The sequence below is a fragment of the Odontesthes bonariensis genome, chromosome 1 (genome assembly GCF_027942865.1).
Source record: "Odontesthes bonariensis isolate fOdoBon6 chromosome 1, fOdoBon6.hap1, whole genome shotgun sequence".
Lineage (NCBI taxonomy): Eukaryota > Metazoa > Chordata > Actinopteri > Atheriniformes > Atherinopsidae > Odontesthes > Odontesthes bonariensis.
The window spans coordinates 14218581-14245087 of record NC_134506.1 but is presented as its reverse complement, the minus strand read 5'-3'; the positions used below and the strand labels follow the sequence as shown (position 1 = coordinate 14245087).

The following is a 26507-nucleotide window of genomic DNA, read 5'->3' as shown; positions in this document are numbered from 1 at the left end:
GGTCAGTCATTTTTAGACACTGTGAACCTCACAACTGATCTGAAATGAAGCGTTCAAGATGTTGCTGAAGTGACGGAATTTAGCTTTTATGCACAAAAACATTCTATCAAACAAAGATATACAGAAATTTCCCCTCTATTTTCACAGACTTTTTTCTTTGCTGCTCATCTGTGAGCATTCAAAATGTAACCGGGACTTAAAGTGAAATGTTAGCTTCCACAATCAACACTGTGATATCATAAGAACATTAGGATACTATAATTGCAGTGATTATGTTAATTATTACAAGAATATTATATTTGAATGTGTAAATGAGGTACTATTTCTTAGAACAGTGAATACTTTGCAGATATTTCTTTAGATAAAGCCGGTTTGGCGACAAATTAGAATCAGACTTTTTTTAATAATGAATTTTGGATTCGTCCTAAAAGAAAAAAAAAGAAAAAAAAACATTTTCATCAAGTTTTCTGGAATGAATGTTCAATAAATGAGGCTGTGAACGGCATACAATCTTTTTTGAATGTTGTGTCTCTAAGTGCCACTGAGGAAGAGATTTCTGCCTTACAGTTTGTACCAAACAAAGCTCCTTTTGAGAAAAAAGACTTTAAAGATTTGTGAGGGAAGATTTTCTTACATTTTGATTAGAATGCTCATATTTACTGTCAAATGTTACAAGCAAAAGAAATCCCGATGCAACTTTCCTGATTGATGAGTAGTTTCTCTAGTTTTAGTGTTGTGAATTATGTTAGCCAATACCAGTGAAAATTTGCTGTTTTACATATACATTTTACATAAAAACACATGTGAAACGTGGACATTTTGTGTAATTAGTCAGAAAATTATTTACATAATGATATAATATAATATAATACCCAAGTCGGGAGTGGGCGCAACGAAGGCTGGAAAGGTAAGTGGTACTCATAGGAAACAGCGTGTGGAACATGCTGCAATTAAGTAGGTTGATTGGCAACAGGTTAGTCACATGACTGAGTATAAAAAGAGCACCTTAGAAAGGCATTGTCTCTCAGTCGTAAAGATGGGCAGAAGTTCAGCAGTCTGTACACAGTAATGTTTGTCTGCGTAAAATCATTAAGAATATTTACATATGCTTTGATTCAGAGAATCTGGAGACATCTCTGTGTGCGAGGGGCATGGCTGAAAGTCAATATTGGATATCTGTGATCTTTAGGCCTTCACGCAGCTCTGCAATAAAAACAGACACAATTTTGTCATGGAAATCACTGCTGGGGCTCAGAAACGCTTCCAGAAATCCCTGTCAGTGAACAGAGTTCACTATGCCATCCACAGGTGTAGGTTAAAGCTCTATGGTGCAATGAAGAAGCCAAATGCGATAAGGGTCCTAAGAGACCGCTGTCTTTTTGGGGCTAAAGCTTATTCAAAATAGACCAAGGCAAAATTTTAGCTAATTTTAGGCCTATCTCTAAGTTGTCTTTTATCTCAAAAGTTTTAGAGAAAATTGTTCTTTCTCAGGTCATGCCCTTTTTAGATGAACACAACATTATGGAGGTTTTTCAGTCAGGTTTTAAAACTCAGCACAGCACAGAGTCTGCTTTGGTGAGAGTTTTTAATGACATGTTCAGGGCAAATGACTCTGGTGAATATGTTGTTCTTGTTCTGCTCGACCTAATCGCTGCTTTTGATACAGTGGACCACAATTTTTTACTATCCCGTTTACAGACCCAACTTGGTTTTAGTGGCACCGCATTAAAATGGTTTAGGTCTTATTTGTCAGACAGAACCATGTCTGTAAACTTAGCTGGTTCTGAATCTTCCACTGCTCCTCTACTTTATGGGGTTCCACAGGGCTCAATCCTCGATCCCCTGCTTTTTTCTCTTTATTTGCTTCCTTTGGGTTCAATACTCAGAAAGCATGGGATCTCCTTTCATTGTTATGCTGACGACAGTCAAATATACATGCCACTAAAAAAGGAGCCTTGTCGATCAAGCCCCTACTTTAAATTTCCTAAACTTAAACGACAAGAAAACAGGTGTTTTGTACCAGCAGCCTCTGTGAAACATCCCTTATTGATCATCAGCAGCTTTTTACCATGTAAAAAAACATTGCCAGAATCAAAGGAATAGTGTCTAAACCAGACTTAGAAAGACTAATCCATGCGTTTGTCTCCAGCAGGTTAGACTACTGTAACGGCCTGCTCACTGGGCTCTCTAAACGAGCTGTAAGACAGCTGCAGTACATCCAGAACGCTGCTGCTCGAGTCCTGACTAGAGCCAGAAAATACGACCATATTAGTCCAGTGCTCAGGTCTCTGCACTGGCTTCCTGTCGCTCAGAGAATAGACTTTAAAACAGCTCTGCTTGTGTACAAGTCTCTTCATGGCCAAGCGCCAAAGTACATCTCTGACATGTTAGAGCCATATGAACCAACTCGGGCTCTGAGAACCTCAGGGAGGGGTCTCCTGCTGGGGCCCAGAGTCAGGACTAAACAAGGTGAGGCTGCGTTTCAGTTTTATGCTCCTAAAATCTGGAACAGACTTCCAGAAGATGTGAGACAGGCCTCAACTCTGACAATGTTTAAATCCAGGCTGAAAACGGTTCTATTTAGCTGCGCATGTGACACCTGAAAGTATTTTATCTGCACTCTTCACTTTTAAATTAATTAATTAATGATTATTTTTAATGGGTTTTTAAATTTAATTTTTTTATTAATATTATTATTATTATTATTATTATTACTATTATTTTTTTCTTTTTTTTTTTCTTTTTTTTTCTTTTTAATGATTTTATTGCCTTCTTGTGATTTTATGTAGCTGTGAAGCACTTTGAATTGCCTATTGTGCTCTATAAATAAAATTGCCTTGCCTTGCCTTTATTAGTGTCTTTGGAACAGGAAACCTGCACATCTGGAAAGGCACCATCAATGCTGAAAAGTTTATAAAGGTTTTAGAGCAACATATGCTCTGATCCAGACAACATCTTTTTCACTCAAGGCCTTGCATATTTCAGCAAAACAATGCTAAACTGCATCTGTTACAACAGCATGGCTTCTTAGTGGAGGAGTCCAGGTGTTTGACTGACCTGCTTGCAGTCCAGACTTTTCACCAACTGAAAACATTTGGAGCATCATAAAACACAACAAAGAAGGCCCACAATCCTATATCAAACAAGAATGGAACATCACTTCTCTTCCAAAGGTCCAACAGCTGGTCTCATCAGTTTCCAGATGTGTACAGACTGTTAAAAAAAAAAGATAAATGCTACACAGTGGTAAACGTGACCCTGTCCCGACTTTTTTTTGCTGATACCATAATCACTGCCAACATTTGATGTTTTCTATGTTTTATTGTGAGAAAATGCATTCATGAAATTTGCAAGTCACTGCATTCTGTTTTTATTTACATCTTAAACAGCAGCCCCGCCTTTTAGAAATTGGATTGGCAAAAAAAACTTGTTTTGCCTGTGAAATAATTGTAAGCAATAACAGTAACAAGAGCTTTCTATTTTGGTTTGCACCCTTACTTTCCCCCACCTTATATCAATAGTTCCATGAAAGAGACACAACTACAATACATTAAACAGAACTGTTTATTGAGATAAGGTTAAATGCTTTAGAGAGAAAATTAAATCTGAGTCACAACAGTTTCATTTTAAAATCCCTTTAGTAGCCGCTGTGAAGCTTTTGATCTTTATTTGATCACCAAAGTCATCAATAAGGTTGTCTTGACACTTAATATGTTTGTATTGCGTCGTATTGATGATTGTTAATTGTGTTATGAGATCAAGTGTGAACCCACCAATAATTCTTTACTTATGTATTGTCTGAACTCCACATTTTATCAGGAAGACTCATTTATAGTTTGAATGTCATTTGTAGCCAAGAAAATGGTGTTTAGGGCAAGGACAGCTATAGAATAACAGGCATCCAAGCAACAATCGAATGCATATCTGCTTAATTTATGGCTGGGTGAGCATACAGGGGTCTTACACGCAATCCTCTTAATGGCCATCCCATATCTCAGAAGAGAGCAAATAATTAGAAAATGTGTGTCCTACACTGTCGCCCCCGGTACTATCTGGCCTCCACAGGACAGCAGGCTGCGCCATGACACCGAATGGATTTCTCATTACTAATTAAACGAAAGGAGCAAAGAGAAACACAAACGATAGAATGTGGGTTTTGTTTCCTGCTCTGTGTTATCAGGAAGCACATTTTCACTTTGGTTTCACGTACAAGTCGGGTGATATATTCACATTTCAGCCGGGGTGTTTCACATTTTGAAAAAAATTTCCCTTCCTCTTTTTACTGCCTGACAACCTATATGTTTTTATGTAATCTCTTGTTTCTTCACGAATTCCCCCCCAATAACATTTCACAGCTTTTGAGAACATAAAGATGGTGATTGGACAAGAACAGACTTATTTGAGAGCACAAGTGTTCTTAAATACAAAATACACGCCAAAGGCAGGCGGCGCCTGCTACAGTCACAGCTGCACTTCACCTATCAAGCTGTGTCCAGCTGAAAGGTTATTTAAGGAAACAATGAGACGACAGGAAACATCTAGTGTCTATGTGTCTGTGCTTTGGAATTGACGTACGTGACTGTGGCACACGTATCGTGACATCACAGGTCATGTGACCAACCAGCAAAACAAGTAAAGACTCTCTTGCTGTTTATTGAAAGTAAGCGAAAGGTGGAATTTCCCATCTGTCGTTAATGCGCACATTAACCTCAGAACTTTTATCGCTTGTAATTTGTAGGTTTATGTTTTCAACACACACAGGTGCTTTGTGATAAAGTCTGCCGTGTCTTGTGAACACTGAGAACAACATGACTAAATACGACATTTAATGGCCCTCTAAAGAAAGGCGGGTTGCACAGGTGAGGTCAATGAAGGGTTGTCCTCTCTGTAAAACAAACAACTGACAGTGGATTTTATGGTTATATTGCAGTTGCCTGGAAACAGATGCTCCCACTTTATTCATGTTAATTATAAACTCTTGATGATTCTCCATTTTACACATTAACCAGATCAGTTAGAGAATCCCTTATTAAATAGGTAAGGTTGTATTTACATATAGTATGCTGCATTACATGATTATGAGTTAGACTTTATTATTCAATCTAAGGAAAAACAGTGGCGACATATTACAGAGTTGACATATTAATCCTCTACTTTCAGCCCTCACATTTATTGACTTATTTTTTACATTTTAAGGCTTGAAAGTACGCATATCTGTCTGCATGAGGAGGGGTTTAAATATACCACAAAACCCAGCATTTAGTTTATGATTTTAAGGTTGTTTTGGTCACATAGTCATGAGTTTTTTCTGTTATTTTACTGCAGTCCACCACCTGGTGGTGATAAAGGATATTACATATAGAGAAAGAGCCATTTATATTCATCAACATTTTCCAATTCTGTTCAACTTTCCTTTAAAAGAAATTCACTTACTGTTTTTCACATTACTGTAAATTAAATTTATGTATAATGTAGATTTAGGTACAATGTTTATCCTTGGAGGACCACTTGACAAGCAAGCTCTTGGGGTATTTTTGGTTTCTCCTGCACATTTGCTTTATCTACTGTATACTTTGTATGTTTTTGTTGTTGTTCTACTTTTTTAAAATGTTTTTATTTTCTTTTTTTCATGTGCTAATAAAAAAAATGAAATACACTTAATGACTAATTTCAGTCCAAATGTAGAGGTTTTCACAATGTATAGGAGAAATATGGATGACGATGTGTAATGCATCTGCAACAGTGACTAATTAGGTAAAGTTTTCAGTGGAATACTACTCAGCGTATAAATAACCCTTCATAGATTTCTATCCTGCTTCTTGACCTCACTTTATCCACAGAAATAAGGCAGCGAGACAAAATGTTTGAACACTTTATTGTAAACAAAAACGGTGATTCAGTTCTTAATTTCACTTTGTGAATAATAGAGACGAGAGGTTTTACCGATAAACTGCTCTCAGCCTCTCAACACTGTGGGGGGAAAAAAAACAACAAAAAAACACTACAAACCCCAATACATGGCTAATTTTAACTCACTCCTCCTCCTCAGACGCACTCTGAAATGCATAAATGTCCCAAACCTGTCTGCACCTATATGTCTGTTAATGATATAAAGCATTAGTGATATCCTTATTCTCAATCTGTAACATTTTGATTGTCAGTTGCCTGCTTGTCACTTTATTTAGAGACGTGCTAAAATAAAACCAGTGTCAAAAACAGCAAGTGTTGGTGAGTGCAGCCACCACAGGAGACTTCCAGAATATACAACCCTGTCTTTTCTCTTTATTTGGAAAACAAAATGTGCCTGGTGACAGACTTTGGTTAAGGAAGAACGATTAGGTGCATTTGATAAGCTGTGATGTCTTCTAATGGGACATTTCAAAGGTTTGTGCCTCACTCCCACCACTCATGACAAGTCCAGCTTCTATGCACTGAAACCACTTTTCAAATTACACGAGGTACCTTTTTCCAACTGCTGACATTTGTTGCAAAGAAATTAACATCTTAGTTTCCAGTTCTAACATCTGAGGAAAAAAGCAAGATATACAGCCGATGACAAACATCAGTTGGGATAAATCAAACTGTTAAATACAAAAAACTACCTTTTGGAAAAGGCTTTAACGGTGAATCAAGGTCAAGTGTTTTGTCATTCTTCTCAGCACAAGCAGTCAACTTCAATTCCAAAAGCTGTGTAGGCATAAATTCCCGGAGGGTTCTGTGCTCCCTTAATTAGAAATGTGCATCTGTTGTTATTCCCCCGACTATCCTTTGGCACCATTCTTTTTCTGCTCGTTTCTGAATAATGTGGCTCCTCCTGAGGCACTGAGCTGCAGCAGCAGTGTGATATACAGGCCCCTCTGTGTATTGTACTCTCTGTCATTTCCTGCATGGAATGAGTTGCTGAGATAAGTGTTGTTGTGAGTCTCTCTTCAGGCGCTGGGCTGCTGACAGTTTGCACAGCTGCGTACCATCCTCTGCCTGTGTGTCTGGACCTGCACTGTGCACCTGCTGAGACCGTAGGTGTGAAGCAGAAGGTGGCGGGCCTTCGCCTGGACGTCCTCCCAGCTGTTACCACTAGAGGGTGCTGGGAACATAAAAACACATTTGAATATGAATCAAACTCCTACCTAAAAAACAGAGCCACACCGTACAAGAGAAGACTTCTAAATGTACCAAGACATATTTAAAATGCAGCATGTCAAAAATGTCAAGTTGTATCCTCAGCATGATTTTCTGGCCATTCTTCACAATGTTCTGCGTCATAAAAACATTAAGCTGCCAAGTGAGCAGACAGTCCAACCGTGCAGTCATTTCATAATGTTCTCACTTCAAACTTCACTCTACAGACTGAAACGGATATAAGCTCTGGATGTAATCACTGTATTCAACTACAGAGCTTTATAAAAGTATTCATCCCTTTTGGCATCTTTTCCTTTTTTGTTGCATTAAAACCTGCAATTATGTTGGTTTATTTCCTGTATGAGCAAATAGTCCAAATTTGAGAAATGGAATTAAATGGACCGTCGCCTCACAGCGAGAGGGTTCCGGGTTCAACTCCCGGCTGGGGCCTTTCTGTGTGGAGTTTGCATGTTCTCCCCGTGTATGCGGGGGTTCTCTCCAGGTACTCTGGCTTCTTCCCACAGTCCAAACACATGCATGTTAGCTTAATTGGTGTCTCTAAAATTGTCCTTAGGAGTGAGTGTGAGCGTGTGTGTGGTTGTGTGTCTCGTTTGTATCTGTGTGGCCCTGTGATGGACTGGCGACCTGTCCAGGGTGTACCCCGCCTTATCCATGGATGGATGAAATTAAATGGAAAAAGTGCCCAAGAAAAAAAAGAAAAAGATGGGTTCCACTGGTGCACAACAATCATTAAGTGAAATGCCATGTAATCAGTCAGAGTTCTGGGTATTAACCAGACCAAACCATGATGTTTAATGGAAAACCACTGTGTTGATTTAGAAGGATGCTTAGGCTCACTGTCATCCTGAATGATGAATGCTCACTCCATTTTCAACTCTCTGGAGGGTTTTTCCTCATCCATTTCCCTCTATTCAACAGCATCCACCCTTCCTTCTATTCTGCCTGCTGCCTCAGACCCTGCAGATGTTAAACATGACCACAGCATTACGCTGCAACTACTTACATGTGTTTGGGGATAGTTTAATGTCCCGCCAGTCAACTCCAAACACGACTTATTTTGTTTGCTGCTTGAAGCATTGGCTACTTTTTCTCAATGACCAGCTTTTCTGGTGTGGTTGGCTTTAAGTGGTCCCAGACAGCTTTGCAGCTCCTTCAGGGTCACCTTTGGCCTTATTTTTTTTTTTTGTTTGGTCAGTGACTTTTTGTGATAACCCTTTCTTGGCAGGTTTGTTGTGGTGCCATATTCAACCCATTGACCAGAAAAGTTAAATGAACCTCCTAAGAGTGTGGGATTTTGAGTGGGTCCATCTCATAAAATCAAAACATAAATTACAAGCGACATAAATTACATTGCAATGCACCAAAACAAGTTATTGCCAAGCAGAAAATACCTTGTAAGAGCAGTAAATACTGAAAGTGAAAGAAAAAGACTGCAGTTTGAATGCAGAGAGTACGTGCCAGTATGTGCAGCAGACATTTTTAGGTCCCAGAGCAGAAGTAACAAAGGTGTAATAATCGCATTTTTAACGACTATTTATTTAAGTTAAGCAGGCATACGGCTCTGCTGCTTGCTGTCAAATTGTTTAATGGAATTCTTGATTAAATGAGCCTTGGTAAACATGGTTATTTACTCCTGCACTCTCCTTACGGGACAAGTTAAAACATGTATACAACGTCCTTTTCCAGCAACTATACAACACTATGAATCTACCTACCCTGTTATCACAACGGTGACGTGACACAACATGAGAGCAGATGCATGTCAGTCAAACTGTTGTATTGGAATATCCAATTAATCAAAAATATTCACAACATATCAAAAAGTTCTGGTTGTTTGAACTCTTTACAAAGTTTCTTTTCTCAAACAGCTCCATCTTTTGGCTGCTGCGTTACACTGCGCAAGAGTAAAGTCTGATAAAAGTCCAAATCAAAGATCCTAGGGACATCAAGGGTATTACTGTACAATTCTGTTTAGACCACCATGTTTATAGTTTGTAGATAAACTCTTTTCTTTTCATTGAATGTCTTTCAGCTCTAAATAATTATGTCAAAGTGCTCCAACAAGGAGTGAACAGCTCCCTCTTGTGGAGAATCTGTAGGATTGTTAAACTTAAGTAAACTTCCATCGCATTTCAATATAGCCAGACGTACAAAAGCAAACAGCATGGGGTAAAATGTGCTGCACTCTGCACTGTTTAGAATGGGCACTCTACTTTCTTAAGAGTGGAAATGAAAAAATGTTCTGTTTAAATCTACGTTTTTCTGGTACCCTTTAATGCGCTACATTTAGCAGAAACAAGCGGCGACGCCTGAATGTAGCAGCACCAACAACACAGAGATTAAAGATAAATTTAAACAAATTCCAGAGGAGACACTGATAAACACTCATAACGACTTTACACGAACATTTTGTTCAGACATGTCACTGGTGTTTGACGCACCGCCAACAATCTAGGTCAAAAGGCGGCTGAACAAAAAAAGGCTGGCATGTCTTATCTGAGCATATGAGGGATGTTCATTTGACTCTCACTTGAGAGAAATCTTAGCAAAACAAGATATGACAGACATTAGATTTTCACCAAATATAAAATCTGTCTCTGGAATTATAATATTTTGTGAAGACTCAGGGCCAAACTGTAGCTGCAGTTGAGTCCAGACTGGTGGCAGAGCACAAGTGATGTGTGCGACTTTGCTTTAGATGGAAGTCCATCAAAAAAAAAAAAAAAAAAAAAAAAAAAAAGGATTTTAAGAAAAATAAAAGCAACAACAAATTTTTCATGAATAATTCGGTTGTAGACTTTCATCTAACGTGTAGAAAAGTCATTCTTATTATCAACCTTTGGACAGAACGAAAGTTCTGGGATTGAAATCTCTACTTATTTCTACATTAAATATATGGATTGCTACTCACTGAGCTGAAGGTGCACTAGTGCCGCAGTCTTATCAGCGGTCAGCGCCCAGACGTTCAGCTCATCCACTGATTGGACATCCTCCAGCTTCAGGAGGTCCTCTTTAATTCGCTGAGTATCCAGGTGTCTGGGAGTACCTGAGAGAGTAGGATACAAACAACATCGGTACAGTGCTGGCGAAATGCCAAATTCTAACACTAAATAATGAACCCTGAAAAGGATCTGGGAACAGGACTTACCCTCCAGCACGATAACTATCGTGTCTCGTAAGATGCGGAATGTGGTGAAGAGGACCAGGACTGAGAAGATGTAGGTGCAAATGGGATCTGCCAACTTTAACTCTGGCTGTGAAGACAAAGGGGTTCTGTCAAGAAGATGTTTACAACAAGATACAGTTAGCAGAGTTCACACATGCTTAATATTTGTACAAGTTTTAGTTCAAATGTTTTAACAATAGAAAATAATATTTGCCAATTATGTAAAGGCAGGTAAATCTGGTTGAAATTTTTTTTAAATATTTTTTTTAACTGTAGACAACAGATAAGTTGGTCTTTGTTTTTTTTGGGGGGGGGGGGGTTCTGTCTCTAGTCTCATGTTCACAGTAACAAATTTAGTTTAAAGGAACGTTAGAAATTCTAATGGAGGGCAAAGACCATGATTCAGTGGTTATTTCAAAATATTTTTCACTTCCATCTCATCAAATCCATGATGACCGGGTCAAACGTGAATAGTTCAACAGAGAAAGGGAAATTGGAGGCTGACATGACAAGGAGTCAAAAGCCTCTTTCACACATGCCTTTTCAAGCTGGGACAGACACACTTTCTTCTGTCGTGTGAGAGTGCTGAAGTGGAACGACCGATTGAAGTTGATCCACCACTGAGGCGCCTCTGAGCTGGCAAGGGAGGTACTAACAGAGGTGAAATGATCCCGCCTCATGTATGCTTACACACATTAAGTCGGAATCCCAGAACTCGCCAGTCTAACCAACGTTGCTGCCATCACTCAGCTGGTTCCACAATGTGCATAAGGACGCAGCGCTGGGGGGCTGAGCCGCCTCTGTTTTGCACACGTGAATTACAAAGAGGAACAGCTGCGGGTTATTATGGCGCAACTGATGAGCGAAAGAGGCTGAAGATGTTTCAGATTGATAACAGGTTGGAAACAGGTGAAAATCTGTGCGTCACATCGGATGAGACATTTCTATCACTGCCAACTGAAGCTGGAAAAGATAAAAACCTGTCGAGGACAAAGACAATTACACGTGCATTTTTAATAAGTTGAATTATTTAAATGACTATCTGTTCAAGTAAAATAATTACTGAAATGTTAATATAACATATTCGAAAACAATGGCTTCAGGATGATTAAAAAGGCCTTTTTACACTTTTGAATAAGCTGGGAAAGTGTTTAATCTGCAGTCAGCCCCATGTCAAATGACCCTGCAGTAGCTGCTGTGTTTTTCTGCTTCAGCTCCAGTTGACACTGATATAAACACAACATCCCCGTACTGCAGTCGGTGCAACAAGAATGGGCACAGATCCCTTTTCTTTACAGAAACACACATCTATCAACCGTAACGTCTCATAAGGAGGCTCTGAAACTGACAGCAACAAAGTTGTCAAGAGACAAGATGCTTGGTTTCAGTCTCGCCGTTTTAACTTGATGTCCACCGTCCATTGAAAAGTAAGCTACTCAAGAAACTGTGAATCGACACAGCCTGTATATTTGCTGATCTCGCATTTTCAGCTTTGTTTCCTGGACAGCAGTGTAAGTTACTGGACTGGTTCTGAATGCATTGTACTTGGACAGCACTGAAGGAAAACATGCTACTACTGGCAATGCAAAAATAATTTGAGCTTGTTGTACCCAAATCTAAAAAAAAAAAAAAAAGCAAGTCTAAACATGTTATTTTTGGTGTAGAAACAGCATTAGAAAACATATTAATATTAATGGCAAACAATTCAAAAACAGGGTACCTTGAACCGGACAATATAAGCAGCTATGAGCACCCCGATGCTCTGGAGGAGATCTCCCAAAGCATGAATGAAGGCTGCTCTTACAGCGAGGCTGCCGTGCTGCCTCTGCTGACCCGACCCAGCTGATTGCGTACTGGACACTGTTGAAGGGCCGTGAGAGTGACCGTGGCCGTGGCCATGTGAGTGGAGGTGACCGCCTTGGTTTAACAAAAAACCCATTCTAAAAATCACAAGAAAAACAAGGCGGACAGGAACTCGTTTCAGACATTAACACTGGAGATAGTCTGTCTGAATGTCGTCGTAGTTTTACCAACTGAAGAAGTGAAGTCAGCCAGCCTACAGACTGTAGTCAAACATTACACACAGAGGATCAGCGACTGGAAACTGTGCAGCTTAGACAGAACTTTGGAAACTTTGAACTAGAATTTTTGCTGCTACTTTCTTGTCATGTCACTGCACTGTAGCTCCTGCGTCACTCACATGAGATTTACAGCCACCCCAACAGCTGCTGTGATGAGCATGACATCTCCATTTATGTTGAAGTCTTGGTGAACAGTCCTCTGAACCGCCTCAAAGAGCAATACACCCGTCAGGATGTAGATAAGCACCACACTGAGGACTGCCGATACCACCTCTGGAACGAGAAGTTGTGAATGCACAGCATTTTCAGAGAGAGTATCAACCATTACAAAGGAAAACTTTTCAAGGTTAGATGTGAAGGTAGTGAAAGTTTTCCTGAATTAATCTGGCAAAGTTACAAAATGCAAAGTCTTAAACAGCAAAAGGGTGATCAGCCTTTGTCACAAACTGCAGCCTGTTAATGGAAATCCTCATCAGGACTCCGTCCAGACTGTACCGTGTCAAGAAGTCTGAGACGCACTTAGCGACATAAGGTTTAGAGGGTCAAACAAAATAAAAATCAATGTGAAATCTAAGAAGGAGTCAGTGAAGGGAAGCAAGTAAATGGGTGATGTGGTCATACCTCTTCTTTAAATCAAAGCTCAATCAACAATCCGATCTATTTATTCACATTTTAATTAACATAAAGATGTCTGAGTGCTGCATGCTGTCTCTGATCAAATATATTTTGTATTGATGACTCCGGTGAGAATGCAGTTTCAAATCTGCCTTGTTGTCCATTTACATAAATTATGTTTCTATTGCGACTGTAAAATTCAATTTAAGTCGATAAAACCATTTTGAAATATGATAATCCATCGAGAAATACCCTTCATCCTACTTTTTGGTTTTTTTTAACCTTTACTCTTTATTTAATCTTTGCTTTTGTTTTTGGTTCGTTTTATTTCATCTTTTCTTCTGGGAGACTTGATGGAGAACTGCTGAAGTAATGTGAATTACTTGACAAATAAAAAGATGGAGATGATAAGACTCGACACTTTAAACAAGTTAGAATGATTAAGAACTTAAAATCACATTTTCAGACTTTTTCTTTTCTTTTGTAAGCAACATGGGGAACTAATTACAGCTGACAGCTTTCTTCAGAGGGTAAAAAAAATTCCTTACACATTTGCAGTCAATCAAATACACAATGACAATCTACTATAATAACTAAACGGAGATGTTTTACAACATTACCCCAAACTTGTGGGTTTTTTTCATGTTTAAAGTGAAACTTTAACTCAATCTCTGAGCCTAACTCCATAAAAAAGCTGCTGAGAGATGTAGAGGACAAGGGAGGAGCAGATTTAGGGGTGATGTACCACACCTGAGCAGAAAAAAAAAGGAACAGAATTGTGAAAATGGACCTGTCTGAGAGCGCTCTGATGAAATGGAGGACTTTTCCCTGCAAGAATTTCCTGTGTTGGACATTAACGTGGTGGAGAACAATAGTGGTCCCGACATGTATCCGTTTGAGCAACTGGCTCCAGGCTCAGAAATACTCAAAGGTGGAGAACACAGTGCTAAAATCCACCAGAGGCAGCCTCTGAGCAGTAATGGAACTTTTGTTGGAGGGGGAAGAATGCAGTCAGGAGGTGATTCTGCTGCTGTCAAAAGCACAAGTTTATGATGCAGATCATTTTTACTGGTTACTTTATGTCAGTGCTGAGGTTGCAAGGTTCAGAGTTACAGGAAATACGAAATGGCTTGTTTTGCAATTTTCAACCCAGGAAATGTTTTTTGTTTTGTAAAAATGTCAATGGTAACACATGTGCTTGTATGTTTAACCAGAGCAGTGTAATATTATTCAGTTCACAGCTCTAAAAGGCATTTGAGTGTTCTGTGACTGTTAAGCTGATGTAACTGGTGTCTGCAGCCATTTTACAACGCGCATGTACTTAGCAATACTCAGGACAGGTAGTATTCTTTGTACACCTCTACATATTTCATTAACTCCACTGATGGAAACTGGAAACAGTGATTGGTAATGAAATGATTAACATTCCTACTGCTGACAGCTTCAGGCATATTCAAGGCTGGTCTGCCTTGAATACTGTTGAAGACACACTTTCGCTTCTCAGAGTGAATAGCCTGCATTAAAAACCCACACATATGTTTGCTGCACACAAAACGGAGGATGCGGGCACAAAGGGGAAGTGAAAAGTGAGAGTGTGACGGCGTCTAACACTCACCGAGGCGATGCAGCCCAAAGGTGAACCTCTTGGTGGGTGGCTTAGTAGAAAGCCAGAGGGCCAACAGAGAAAACAAGATACCAACCACGTCTGCCAACATGTGCACTGCATCCGTCATAATGGCTAAACTGTTTGAAAAATAACCACCTGAAAGATCAACATGAACAATTAAAATCACATCAGTGTACAGGATCTATTAAGGTCATTTGTAAATGCAAACTCAGACTAATTTAGCTCCATGCAGATGTACATCAACAGCAAAGTATATGGGTAGATTTCTAGGCACACTTTATTTTTTTGGAGAAACAAATGCGTTTAAAGTTTTTGACTTTTTTGCGTTTTATTCACTTGATAAATAGAGGGATAATTAACAACAGTGAAAATGGAACAAAATCCGTGGTGCCCCAAGGAGAATGAAATGCATAACAGTTAAGAAATAAGAAGGTTAAATGCCTAAGACTATTAAATTAGAAGTCTTGTCTCAGTGGAAAACAGTCTCACAGTGAACAAAACCCCTGTCTCAAATGAAAAAATGTCTGTCACATGCAAACCCAATCTAAAAATTATCAGCACACAATACTGTCATTTTTAGGGTTGTGCAGAGATCTGATCTCTAGGATAATCGCTTTTATTTATTTATTTATTTTTTTTAAAAACAGAAAATATCCGAGGCTGTAGATTAGCAAATTGCAACTTAATAAAGTTGATCAATAATCCCACACATTGTTTGGTCTGTGAAACTAACCAGCACGGCAGGTTTTTATGTTCCCACAGCATTTCTGAAATGATGGTTGTAGAAGTGCAATAAATACCAGGAGATTTAGGCTGCTTGACTGACAAACTGTACAAATTACAATCTTTGTGTGAAGCAGGGAGATACAAAAACGGCCCTGACTGCATTTAATCAAACAGCGGAGCCTTAAAACATAAACTACAACTTTTTTTCTCCTTTTTATTTTGTTGGATGATTATTCAACTGATAATTTCTGATGGCACAGCGTGTTAATGTACCGCATTAGACTATTTCAATAAACTCCTTTCCTAAAGGTTAATATTTGATGGTGTCAGATAAGGTAGTCTCTGTTTTAGGCAAGGTAACCCAATCGGTTTTGTCTGATCTGTTTGATCAGAGAGGGTATATCTGTTTATGGACAGTACGTCTGAAACAAACATGTAAGAAGCCATTCAATGAGTTGTTGGGTTAGTTTTTTGTGATAATAAGTTAATGTTCAAACTGCTGTAATAAAATAGCATACAGTAGCCTGATGGAGGCCTGTCACAATTTGTATATAATTATTTGATCTCAGTTATTTCAGCTGCAATCATTTTGCATAAATACTTTAATTTTAGTGCAGGACTTCAAGTATCTCGGGGTCTTGTTCACGAGTGAGGGACGAATGGAGCAGGAGATTGACAGACGGATCGGTGCGGCGTCTGCAGTGATGCGGGCTCTGCACCGGCCCGTCGTGGTGAAGAAGGAGCTGAGCCGGAAGGCGAAGCTCTCGATTTACCGGTCAGTCTATGTTCCTACCCTCACCTATGGTCACGAGCTGTGGGTAGTGACCGGAAGAACGAGATCGCGAATACAAGCGGCCGAAATGAGTTTCCTCCGCAGGGTGTCTGGGCTCTCCCTTAGAGATAGGGTGAGAAGCTCGGTCATCCGGGAGGGGCTCGGAGTAGCCGACCCCCGGACAAGCGGCAGATAATGGATGGATGGATGGACTTTAATTTTACCCAGTATGTTTTACTGGGTAAAATGAAGAGAAATATCACATTTCTATTAATATTTCTGCTATTTTCCACCGTTTGAGCTCATTTGTTCTGCTGTAGTTTAACGGTACTAGCTGTTAATCTTTGGGCATTTGACTTCAAATATTCAACTGGTTGTAATTTAATGAGCAAATATTAACCAAAATGGCATGAATTTGGTAGCAAAGCCAAAACCATGGCACTGCTAACTTGGAGAAGACAATTTGTTGGATTTGAAGGGGAGAAAAAAAAAGTTGGTGAAAGGCACAAATTTCCCTGAAAAATGGAAGGAATTACAAGTTAAACACCATTTATTTGCATAGCAAACATTAACAAGTATGATTTCCAGCCTTCACTTACTTACCTATAATTTCACCAGTCATGAACAGAAAATAGAGCACAGCTGCAACGACCAGCCTCTTCATCACCTTCCTGTGTTTGATCCTCTCCCTCTTCATTGTGCAGTTGTCACATGGGTCCATGTTCAAGCCCGGGCTGCCCATGCTGGAAGAGGAGTCCAGCAGGGAGTCATCGTCATCATCCGCCACCACCAGCGTGTTCACCGCCACTCCGTTCGACGGGGCTCCAGCAGAGTAGTCGGACATCTCTCCGGAGACCACGACCTTCAGCTTGTTGAATTTCGGTGCGTCATCCTCCACCAGCTCGTCGGAAAAGTCAAATGGAGCCGTGTCGCTGAGGTCCCAGTCGGTCGGCTCCCTCCTGAAGGCGGACCGCACCTTGCTGAAGAGGTTCCCACCTGACATTTTTAATAATTAGCGGGACACGGTATATCCAGCTGAGATCTTTCTGCAAATCACTGTCCTCTGAGGTAATCATTCATGTCTGTATGTGGGGGCACGGTGGTAGGACAGCATTTCTACTCCATTCTGTCAAAAGGAAAGTGATTAAAAAAAAATTAAAAAAACACACACACACAGGGCATCGTTTCATGTCAGTACAGCTCAGTAATTTCAACAACAAGGTCTCATTAGAGTTATTTCCATCAATTGTAAGCTGGATAAATCTACTTCTTTAAGTTTGGCAGAGCTGAGAAACTTTGAGTTCAATAGTCCTCATAAAAACATACTTGGCTAAACAGTAACAGGCTAGCTTAAAGGTTGGCGTTACCGTGTCAGTTTGTGACACAGGGTCCTTGTCTTGCGTTAGTTCCTTTAATAAATATAAGGAAAAACTTACCAATAGATGTATGTAGGCTTGAATAAACTTAGTCTGTTGTCAAATTAAGAAATGTCATGGTAATACTCGTGAAAACATAAGAGTCTGGACGCCACCTAAGTATTGTCGCGGGTGTGACAGTAACGAGTTTGGTTTGGTCCGTGCGTAGTCACGTGATGACGCAGAATCACATGACGCTGTCTCGTGCACTGCAACAAAACGAAAATCTCTGTTTACTCTTCCGTGTTCATAACTCCTCTTATCACGATTACGGTTACTGTTCGGCAAACTTTTCAACGGGTAAGATGGCAGCTGAAAGCCAATGTTTATGAACTGTTAGAGGTGGCTAGCTGAACTATCGCAAACGTGTCATGCTGTTCTCATTATGAGGCAGTTCAGTAAGCTAGCTAGACCTCACCGTGTAGAAGGATACCTGACATTGGCTCTAGCGATTTCATTTTAGTGCTCAGTTAACGTGCTTAACTGGTTATTTTCATCAGATAAAATCCTGAGATCCAACCGATTGCTTGGTGCCTCTCTGTAGACAACCAGACTGGGTCCACTGAGACGTTGCATATGGAGGTAGAGGGGATGGAAGATGAAGGACCTTCATCCCAGAGTGAACTTCTACACAATGAAGGTGTGATTGCTCAATCCTTTACTTGCTCACCTCTATACATACCTGAATTTCACTGCACAGTGGCATGCAAAAGTTTGGTCAAAATCTCTGTTACCCTCAATAGTTACCAGAGTAGGTTCATGATGGGGAAAAAAAGGAAAGGAGGATAATACAAAATATTGTGGTCAGCTTTCAGACATGTATTACTTTGTGGCTTGTTCCCTGTCCTTGATAAGAGAGTCCAGGTCGTGCACATTAAAAAATGTTATAAATACTCACCTCTCAGACCTTGTCCCTACAATCCATAACCATGGGTTTCACTGAGTAGCTTCCCTGGGTCCTGAAAATTGAATTTGGTGTGGAAATTAAAACAATCTTCAGAGGGCATGAATGAAGAAAGACAGGGAAACCAGCACCTATCTTCTTTCACATTTGAGACCATATCTTACAAGGCTGCATTTCCAACATTATCAAGACTTGACATAGATGAAAGGGCTAGATATACGATAAGGGAAATAGTATTGTGTTTATACTGTACTGAGGCACATCCTTGGCTTATCATGGCTTCAGACACAAGGATGACCAGCTGGAGCCGAAGCTTCTTAAACAGAGACTATTAGAGAGGGCTATTGCAGTAAGCCAACAGTCATCTTGACATTATACACGTAGATTTTTCCTCAAACATAATGTAGGGCAAGGTTAAAGACAGCAAAGTATTTTCAGATGGCAATTTTCTAAGTTTGTATTCCCTTTAAAGGAGAAGTTGGTTTTTTTTTTTTTTTTAAACCTGGACCTTATTTCTGGCATAAAATACGTTCATCTACTCACCGATAACAGATTGGTGAAAGTTGGCATCCTATCCATATGTAGGGGCATCAACCGATGCCCCCGTTCACTCCTGTTATATGGAGAACTTCAGGAAAGATAAACTTGTCCACCTGTCAATGAAAAGAGATCAACCTTTCCAACAGGATTATGATCTTAAACTGGAGTGACCAATTCACTCATATGTTGATATCATCCACCAGTGCTTGCAATCACAGATGTGATGTTAGTCGGTATTGGCGTAAACATTTTAGGACACTTTGTGTCGTATTACAGAATAATTCTTTAAGTTCAGTTGTTATCAAGTAGTTTTTACTAGCAGAGGGTCTCTTCATTTGCCACACATGTAGGAGAATATGCCTCACAGTAAAGCAAACACTTGCATAAGTTGCTAACAAAAGGTAATAAACAGTTTTACCATCAGTTTATACTGTAAAACATTCTGTATGTGTATACAAAGAACATCAGCTGATATACACATTGATATGGGAATATTCACTCCCTGAAAATCCTTTATTGGCCTCTTTCTTACCTTGAACACATCCCAAAACCAGCTGAAGGTTTTTCATATTTATTTTCCTTAAAAAAAGGATTGAATTCATAAAATGTTGAATACAGTTTTCACCCATGTGTAATTAAAAAAAACAAGATCTAATTGAAATCACTTAAGACAAAACAATAATGCATCTCAAGTGTAAGCAGTGATGATAAAAGATGTGACAGGTAGCCTGTCAGATTTCAGGGGTGTCAGTATTTTGGGAGTATTTTAGTTATACTCCCAAAAGTATAATAATTGATGAATTCATTGAAGGAACCTTTCATGGCACCATTTGAACTATTTGAACTATTTAACAGATCTCCATTCAACACCACAGCAGCCGGTGGGTCTGGAGAGCTCAGTCCCTGTAGAGAATGTGTACGTGGATAAGAAAGCTGTGGATAAACTCACAGAGGGATTACTGTCTCACTACCTACCAGATCTACAGAACTCTAAACGAGCCCTGCAAGAGCTCACGTGAGTATTCGGTTCTTAGCGTTTCTTTTTCGTGTTTAACACTTTGTAGAAAATTCCGGATTTTCTACGATTTTTTTTTTTTTTTTTTTTTTTTTTTTTTTCACCAATTTTACAACACCATGAAATGTTTAGCACTGTCTCATGCAGTCTACTTTGAGGAGAAATTATTCCAGTTAAAGATAATCCTCAATAGACGGCAGTTGTACTATGGAGTTCAGCTGGATGAATGGTTTTTGCTGTGACCAAACAAGGTAAATGTTAAGATCCTTAAAACCTTAGGGAGATACAGCCAATGTGCTACATATCTGACTTAACTTGAATAGATTTGTAACAGGTATTTGCAAGTTGACCTTAAATATTCAAGATAGCCCAATGCGTCACAGGGGGGACTCCTTCACCCGTGCTCAAACGACTCCATCCGACTTTCCCCGTGTAGTTCTTTTTATTACACAGCTTAATTACAATCAGCATACGTAAAACAATCTTGTGAGCAAGATGCAGCAAATGTTTCACTGGGACATCTAGTTCCTCACCTGTTGAGTGGTTGCACATTCTCCTACATGGGAAGACCAGAGCACCCTGTTTCTCACAGTCCCCTTTAATGACTTTGTATCACACTAAGCAAAGTTCACACACTACATGTCTGTCTATAAAATGTTGTTTACTGAAAATGAAAATCCATATACAGTTTTCCAACACTATTGCTGCACGTAAACGTAACGTTTGGACATTTTATTGTCGGTTTACTCCGTTTCAAATTTCCGTGTTGAATATTCAGCACGTGTCCCCAAACACAGATGTTTTTATTTTCTTCTTTTGTTTCATGAAAACGTGATTATATTTACTTGTTGCTCGTCATTCTTTTCACAAACAGACAAAATCAGCTGATTCTGTTAGACACACTGGATCAAGAAGTCACCAAGTTCAGGGAGTGCAACACCTTACTGGACCTCAATTCTCTGGTATTGTTGGACTATTTTTGGAAAAATAATCTCATTTGTACTCATCGTGCTCTTGTGTGTACAGTGAACCCTTGTTTTTCGCGGGGGTTACGTTCCAAAAAGAACCCGTGATAGGCGAAATCCGTGAAGTAGTAACCTTTATTTTTTTTACAATTATTATACAATGAAATACTCCATAATACATTGAAACCAAAAAACAAAACCTTTTTACAGGCCCAATCATTTGTTTAAGAAATAAAAGTACTGTATAAACGTTTTTTTTTTACAAATAACTACTGTACTGTAAAATAATCATTTTAATCATCAATACAAACTGAAGGCTTCAAATTGCAGAGATCAGCACCGCCCCACCGCGACCCGAGTCATTGGATTAGAATGAGAGAAAATGAAAAATGATTATGAAAAAAAATACAAAGTACAGTGGGACAAATAGTGACTCGCATGTATTTCACTGCTCTTCTGACTGAGCTGCTGCATCCTGACTCTGCTCTGTAGCGTTTTTTTCTTCTAAAGCCCGCGGTGCAGGTGTGTTTTTTCGAGAGAAGAACAGTTATCGGTAGTTGTTGTCGCTCTTTTTTTCTTCTGGGCAAAAAGATTTTTATATACCGGCATGCCACCATCGATTATGTTTGAGAACTGTAATGAACGTGTACGTGTACATATTAAACGGCAACGTTATTGAGACGCAGGTAGAGAAGAAGCGGAGAGACTGTTTAGCCAATCAGAATGCAGAACACAATGCACGATGCAAATCCGTAAAGTAGCGAGACCGTGAAAGGTGAACCGCGTTATAGCGAGGGTTCACTGTACTCACTAAAATAATCACTAATCCAGTTTGTTGTCTTTAGTTTACGGAGGCAAAAGTTTACCACAATAAACTAGTGAACATAAGGAAAGAGATGATCATGCTCCATGAAAAGACTACAAAACTAAAGGTATTTTTCATTTCAGTCAGTAGTCAATGTCATAGCCTTTTGTAATGGATGCAAATAAAATGTTGTGGTTTTCTCTCAGAAAAGAACTCTGAAGCTGCAGCAACAAAAGCAGAGGGAGGCACTGGAGAAGGAGCAGCAACGTGAGAAGGAGCTCGAGAGAGAGAGGCAGCTTGTAGCCAAACCTGCCAAAAGAACATAGAGTCCCCAAAATGTCTGCTGTATTAAAACCACACAGGTGGCTTTGCATGTATCAAGCCATTTTCGCATATATACACAGGAGATGTTCAGGGTAATGTGCGGTCAATCTGCTCCGGTCTTTTCGAGCAGTTGCTGTTCACACAAACGCATCCCAGCGGGAGGCTTTCTGCCGGAGATGAACTCTCCCAAATGGAACTGCAAAGGTGGGGGGCAGGTGATGGAAAAATCTCAGCTAGAAGTCTGGAAGGAATGTCGCAGACATTTGCATTCTCATTTGCCATCTTTCTGGAACGCCTCTCGAACATTTCAGGACTTCGGTGAATGTGTGAAAACGGCTTGAGTCCATTTACTACAAATCTACTATACGTTACGCTGCTGACCTTTTTCCAAAGTGCAAAGTTTGAAGGATATTTCATTTTTTTTGTCTTTGTTTGACAGAACAGATTACATAATCAGACGGGCAACAGAAATGCAGCTGAGATTTTTATTATTGTTTTGTCATTGTATTAATATTATGGATGCATGTAATCCATCACTTTAGAGATTATCATCTACTTTCAAATGTTCTCTCACAGCGTTGCACTTAATGGTACAAATTTGCTTTGAAACTTTGCAACGCAACACAAACTGAGCGATAAAAGTAGACATGATTTTTACTTTTTTTTTTTTCTGCCTCGGGCAGGTTTATGTGATGCAGACAATTTTAACTGGAATTGTGACAGAAACGGTAGGTTTCTGTCCTGGTCTGCCACATGTTAGCAACTCAACTTTTTAAACAAGAAAACAATTGATCCTCTTTGAATTGTTGTCAGCAGATTAAGTTCCGATACCTGCTCACACCACAAAGAATGTGCAAGTTTAACAATTTACTCAAGAATGGATAATATCAATAGATGTGATATTCACCTGTGAAAAAAAGATCTTAGAAGGCAGTGCCCCCCCCCCCTCCCCCCCTCCCACACCAGAAATAACTTCCTGTGGACATTTAGCAAAATTGTCCACCATTTTCTTTTCTTTTTTCTTTTTACCATTCCTCCTTCAGCTGTCAGTTTTTGTGAATTTTTGCATATCTATTATTAACCTGTTGAAAAGGTCAAGTTCAGCTTTAACTTTCAGAAAGATGCCCTCATGGCGTCTTCACACAGTGTTCAAATGATTTTTCTTTCAGTGGAATAATCCTTTTTTTAAAAACAGTTTGTACATCTTTATCGGAGCCACTGGCATCCGCCTGAATTCAAGGGCCTTGCTGAGTTCTGTGGAAGTTGGCGTGATCACACCACTCACTTCAGTGTCAAAGAACACTAGAACCCGGATAGGAGAGGTTTATATAAAACTCCTTGTAAAAAAACAACAACAAAAAAAAAACTTATCTCAGCTCTAAATCAAATGATATAGATTTAAAAGATTTATAAATACAGGCCTGTGATTTTGAAAATGACGATAAAACGTTAATTTGATGTAATTTGTTTGAATTGAGAAGTGTCATTTAAAGGCACTGTTACAAAGAGGATCTAATTTTTGCTTGTTCAAATATAAACAAAAAAGTATAGTTTCCATGTGGCCTAGTTAATTTTTAGCCAAATGTATATGTACTGCAGTAGGAGATAAACCTGGAAGTGTCTCAGATGTTTAAAGTTAAAAAGTGTGAACCCATCTCTATAGAAAGAAAAAGGGGTAGCACTATGGAAATACACTTTGGAAAACGGTTTGTTTAATTGATGTATAATTTGAGTTTTAGTAAATGGGCTAAAACTTGCAACACCTCTTGTTTGGTTAATCCAATCTGACGTTGCCAAGATCACCCACAAACCAAAGACTAGGACTACATCATTAAATGCTGGTATTTCCCACTATCAACCTCTGGTGATGCACACATGTGTGCACCTCCCTGAGAACAGAACAAATAACTCCTTGACACCTTTGTAGCCATCAGACAATGGTCCAAGAGAATCCCTGTGTCTGCTGTCTTTTATCACAGTATTATTATATGTGGATCCTGGGCTTCGGGCCCTGTTAGTGTTGAATGTTGTTAAATAAGAATAGTCTATTGTTTAAAATCAAATTGTTCTGCACTAAATGTGACTGACTGTATTGCTGGGGTTTGAAAAATATATACAAAAATGAATGATGAAATGTACCAAACTATACACAGCATCTGTAAATCTCTTGATAGACCTTTAAAGAGGCTTCTATGCACTAGTTATGCCTGGAACTACACTGTTTGTACAATTAATAATAAAAGCAAAATAACAACTGGTTTGCAGTGAACTGATTTACTTTTGAATCCTTTCTGGTTGTGCAAGATCTACGTGGTGCATTGTCTAAGTCGTGCCATGTTTCCATGCATTTAAACTAAAAATTGGTGTGTGGAACGTTCATATGTTGTTTCACATATCCCTTGTACCCTCTGACATGCACAAAGACAGACTGGCACATGGAGCTGTATTGCTAATCTCAAACCACCAGGTGTCAGCACAGAACAGACAATTTCATTAGTTTTCACATGATTGCTAAATGTGCTTCCTGCCAGTCGCTGTACCAGGACGTCTACACCCATATATTACAGCTCATCATAATCTTTGGTTTTAATGATATCCTCTGGAGTCTGAGTCCTCCGCTCATCGACTAAACATTTAGGATGTAAACAAGTCCTTCACAGGCCTCGTTCCATGCTGTTTTTCATTCAAACCAACCAGATCATGTTGGAGTTTAAGAAACTAGCTGGTAGAAGAGAGACTTGTTGTTTACTGACTTTTGTTCAAGTGCGTTCCCAAGTAAACATTGGTAAACACTATACTCGTGCTTTCAACAAAGCATCGCCTCTATTCGCTCTCCTTTTTTTACGCGATTGCCACTGACCGTACAAACAGAAGTTTGTTGACAGAAAAGTAGGTTACATTCCTTTCGATTCGAACACCACCATGTGTGCCCCACCTACTTCCATTTTACATAAAACTCTAATTTTATACTTACTACTACAGCAGGAAATTCAGTCAAAACCAAAACTGTGTCCACCGCCGCCCAGTCGTTCTTTGACTGCTCCACAGTGTGACCACGGAGGGGTACACTCTCAGGCTGAGGGCGACCTGCTTCCACATCTTTGATATTGCTCCAAGTACCTGCACTTTGGGTTTTGTTTCACCCTTGCTATACGAATGTCTTTTGCCAAACTAACTGCTGTTATTTTAACTCATTTTTCTGAAAGTGGGTCACTCCAATGTGAAGACCTGAAAAAGTAAATGAAAAGAGGGTTTCATTGGAAGCAACATGTATTTAGTTAAAACTGTTTTATTGCTTTTGAATGGTCAGCACTCCTTTGTCAGTAGGACCATTTCATGTATTTCATTTAGGTCATTGGGTGATTAAAATGTATCAATCAAAAGTGAGAGCCATTTCACAATCTGTGAACTGTCTCAGATCCATACATTTACGTTGACTATAAATCACCCTTGCTTACCAACTTTATTCTAGACTTTCAGTTTTATCTTGATTATTCTGGATTAATCTGTACATCCTCATTTGAAACTTTTTTTTTTTAATGATTTTTCTGGGGCTTTTTATGCCTTTATTATATAGGACAGTTAAGAGAGACAGGAAGCAGGGGGCAGAGAGAGGAGGAATAACACGCAGCAAAGGGCCGTCCGATGCAGGATTCGAACAGGGGCCAGCTGCTGTACCCACTACGCCACAGACTGCAACCTCATTTGAAACTTTTAAGTCACTTTTCTTTCAACAGAAAGTGCGTTCGTTTTCATATTTTGTCAATGTAATACAACACTCTTTCCAACAAAAACTGCTTGAACACTGTAAAATGTAAATAAAAACTGCAAAACAGTCTGCATTCATTGAAAAATCATTTAAATCGTACACTGAGCAGAGTTTGGGCATGTTGTCCCCGTGCTTGCATGGCTTCTCTCTGTATATGCCAGCCTGACAGATATGAATTGCAGGCAGGTAAGTTTAGCACCTGGACTCTGTTACATAACAAAGCCATATTGTAACACATGCAGAAGGAGGTTTGGCCTTCCCTGAAAAATAAATCAAATATTTATTTGTGCATTAATGGAGCTTTCAGAGATGTTTAAATGGCCTATTCCGTGTGGAGTAATGCACCGTATGCCATCATTGTGCTGGCTAATGAATTTTGTGCTGATAACAAGCTGGTTGGCCCCTCTCCCATTTAACTAATAAAATACGCCTTTTATGATATTTAAATAACAATTTCAAATGGTCATTTAAAAGACAGAAAGCTACTCAACTTAATCTTGAGATCAGGCCCGGATATGGCTTGAGCATCTGTGGACCTTAAATACGCTTTTGTCTTTTCATGACTGAGTTTTAATCATTATTTTTTTGGATAAAGTGATGAGCTGTGTTCACTGACAATGGTTTGTGTCCCTGAGTCATTACT

At 39.3% G+C, this 26507-nt stretch overlaps 2 protein-coding genes across 3 annotated transcripts; one reads left to right on the top strand and one right to left on the bottom strand.

The window, feature by feature from the left end:
- Nucleotides 1–5858: 5858 nt before the first annotated feature.
- Nucleotides 5859–17724, bottom strand: slc30a4 (solute carrier family 30 member 4). The gene is made up of 8 exons (XM_075477304.1): nt 17564–17724; nt 16731–17253; nt 14618–14764; nt 12507–12660; nt 12027–12246; nt 10289–10394; nt 10052–10186; nt 5859–7084 (listed from the first exon to the last, which is right to left on the bottom strand). Exons 2-8 carry the CDS (start codon nt 17128–17130, stop codon nt 6930–6932), a joined length of 1317 nt encoding a protein of 438 aa, XP_075333419.1. The 5' UTR covers nt 17131–17253; nt 17564–17724; the 3' UTR covers nt 5859–6929.
- bloc1s6 (biogenesis of lysosomal organelles complex-1, subunit 6, pallidin) lies at nt 17687–24372 on the top strand. 2 transcript variants are annotated; one of them, XM_075477420.1, is made up of 6 exons: nt 17687–17842; nt 18087–18182; nt 19842–20001; nt 20876–20963; nt 21812–21898; nt 21978–24372. In XM_075477420.1, exons 1-6 carry the CDS (start codon nt 17719–17721, stop codon nt 22095–22097), a joined length of 675 nt encoding a protein of 224 aa, XP_075333535.1. In that variant the 5' UTR covers nt 17687–17718; the 3' UTR covers nt 22098–24372. The 2 variants fall into 2 exon arrangements, with proteins under 2 accessions (XP_075333535.1, XP_075333619.1); XM_075477504.1 differs by having other exon boundaries at nt 17755–17842; nt 18043–18182.
- The last annotated feature ends 2135 nt before the right edge of the window (nt 24373–26507 follow it).

Bases quoted from the DNA above. Each gene is read 5' to 3' on its own strand.
- slc30a4 (XM_075477304.1), bottom strand. From the start codon at position 17,130: ATGTCAGGTGGGAACCTCTTCAGCAAGGTGCGGTCCGCCTTCAGGAGG. The intron at 12,247-12,506 runs GTGAGTGACGCA...TGTGATTTTTAG, and splicing joins GGGGTGGCTGTAAATCTCAT to AATGGGTTTTTTGTTAAACC. The intron at 10,187-10,288 runs GTAAGTCCTGTT...CTACTCTCTCAG, and splicing joins GATAGTTATCGTGCTGGAGG to GTACTCCCAGACACCTGGAT.
- bloc1s6 (XM_075477420.1), top strand. From the start codon at position 17,719: ATGACGCAGAATCACATGACGCTGTCTCGTGCACTGCAACAAAACGAA. The intron at 20,002-20,875 runs GTGAGTATTCGG...TTTCACAAACAG, and splicing joins CGAGCCCTGCAAGAGCTCAC to ACAAAATCAGCTGATTCTGT. The intron at 20,964-21,811 runs GTATTGTTGGAC...TGTTGTCTTTAG, and splicing joins TACTGGACCTCAATTCTCTG to TTTACGGAGGCAAAAGTTTA.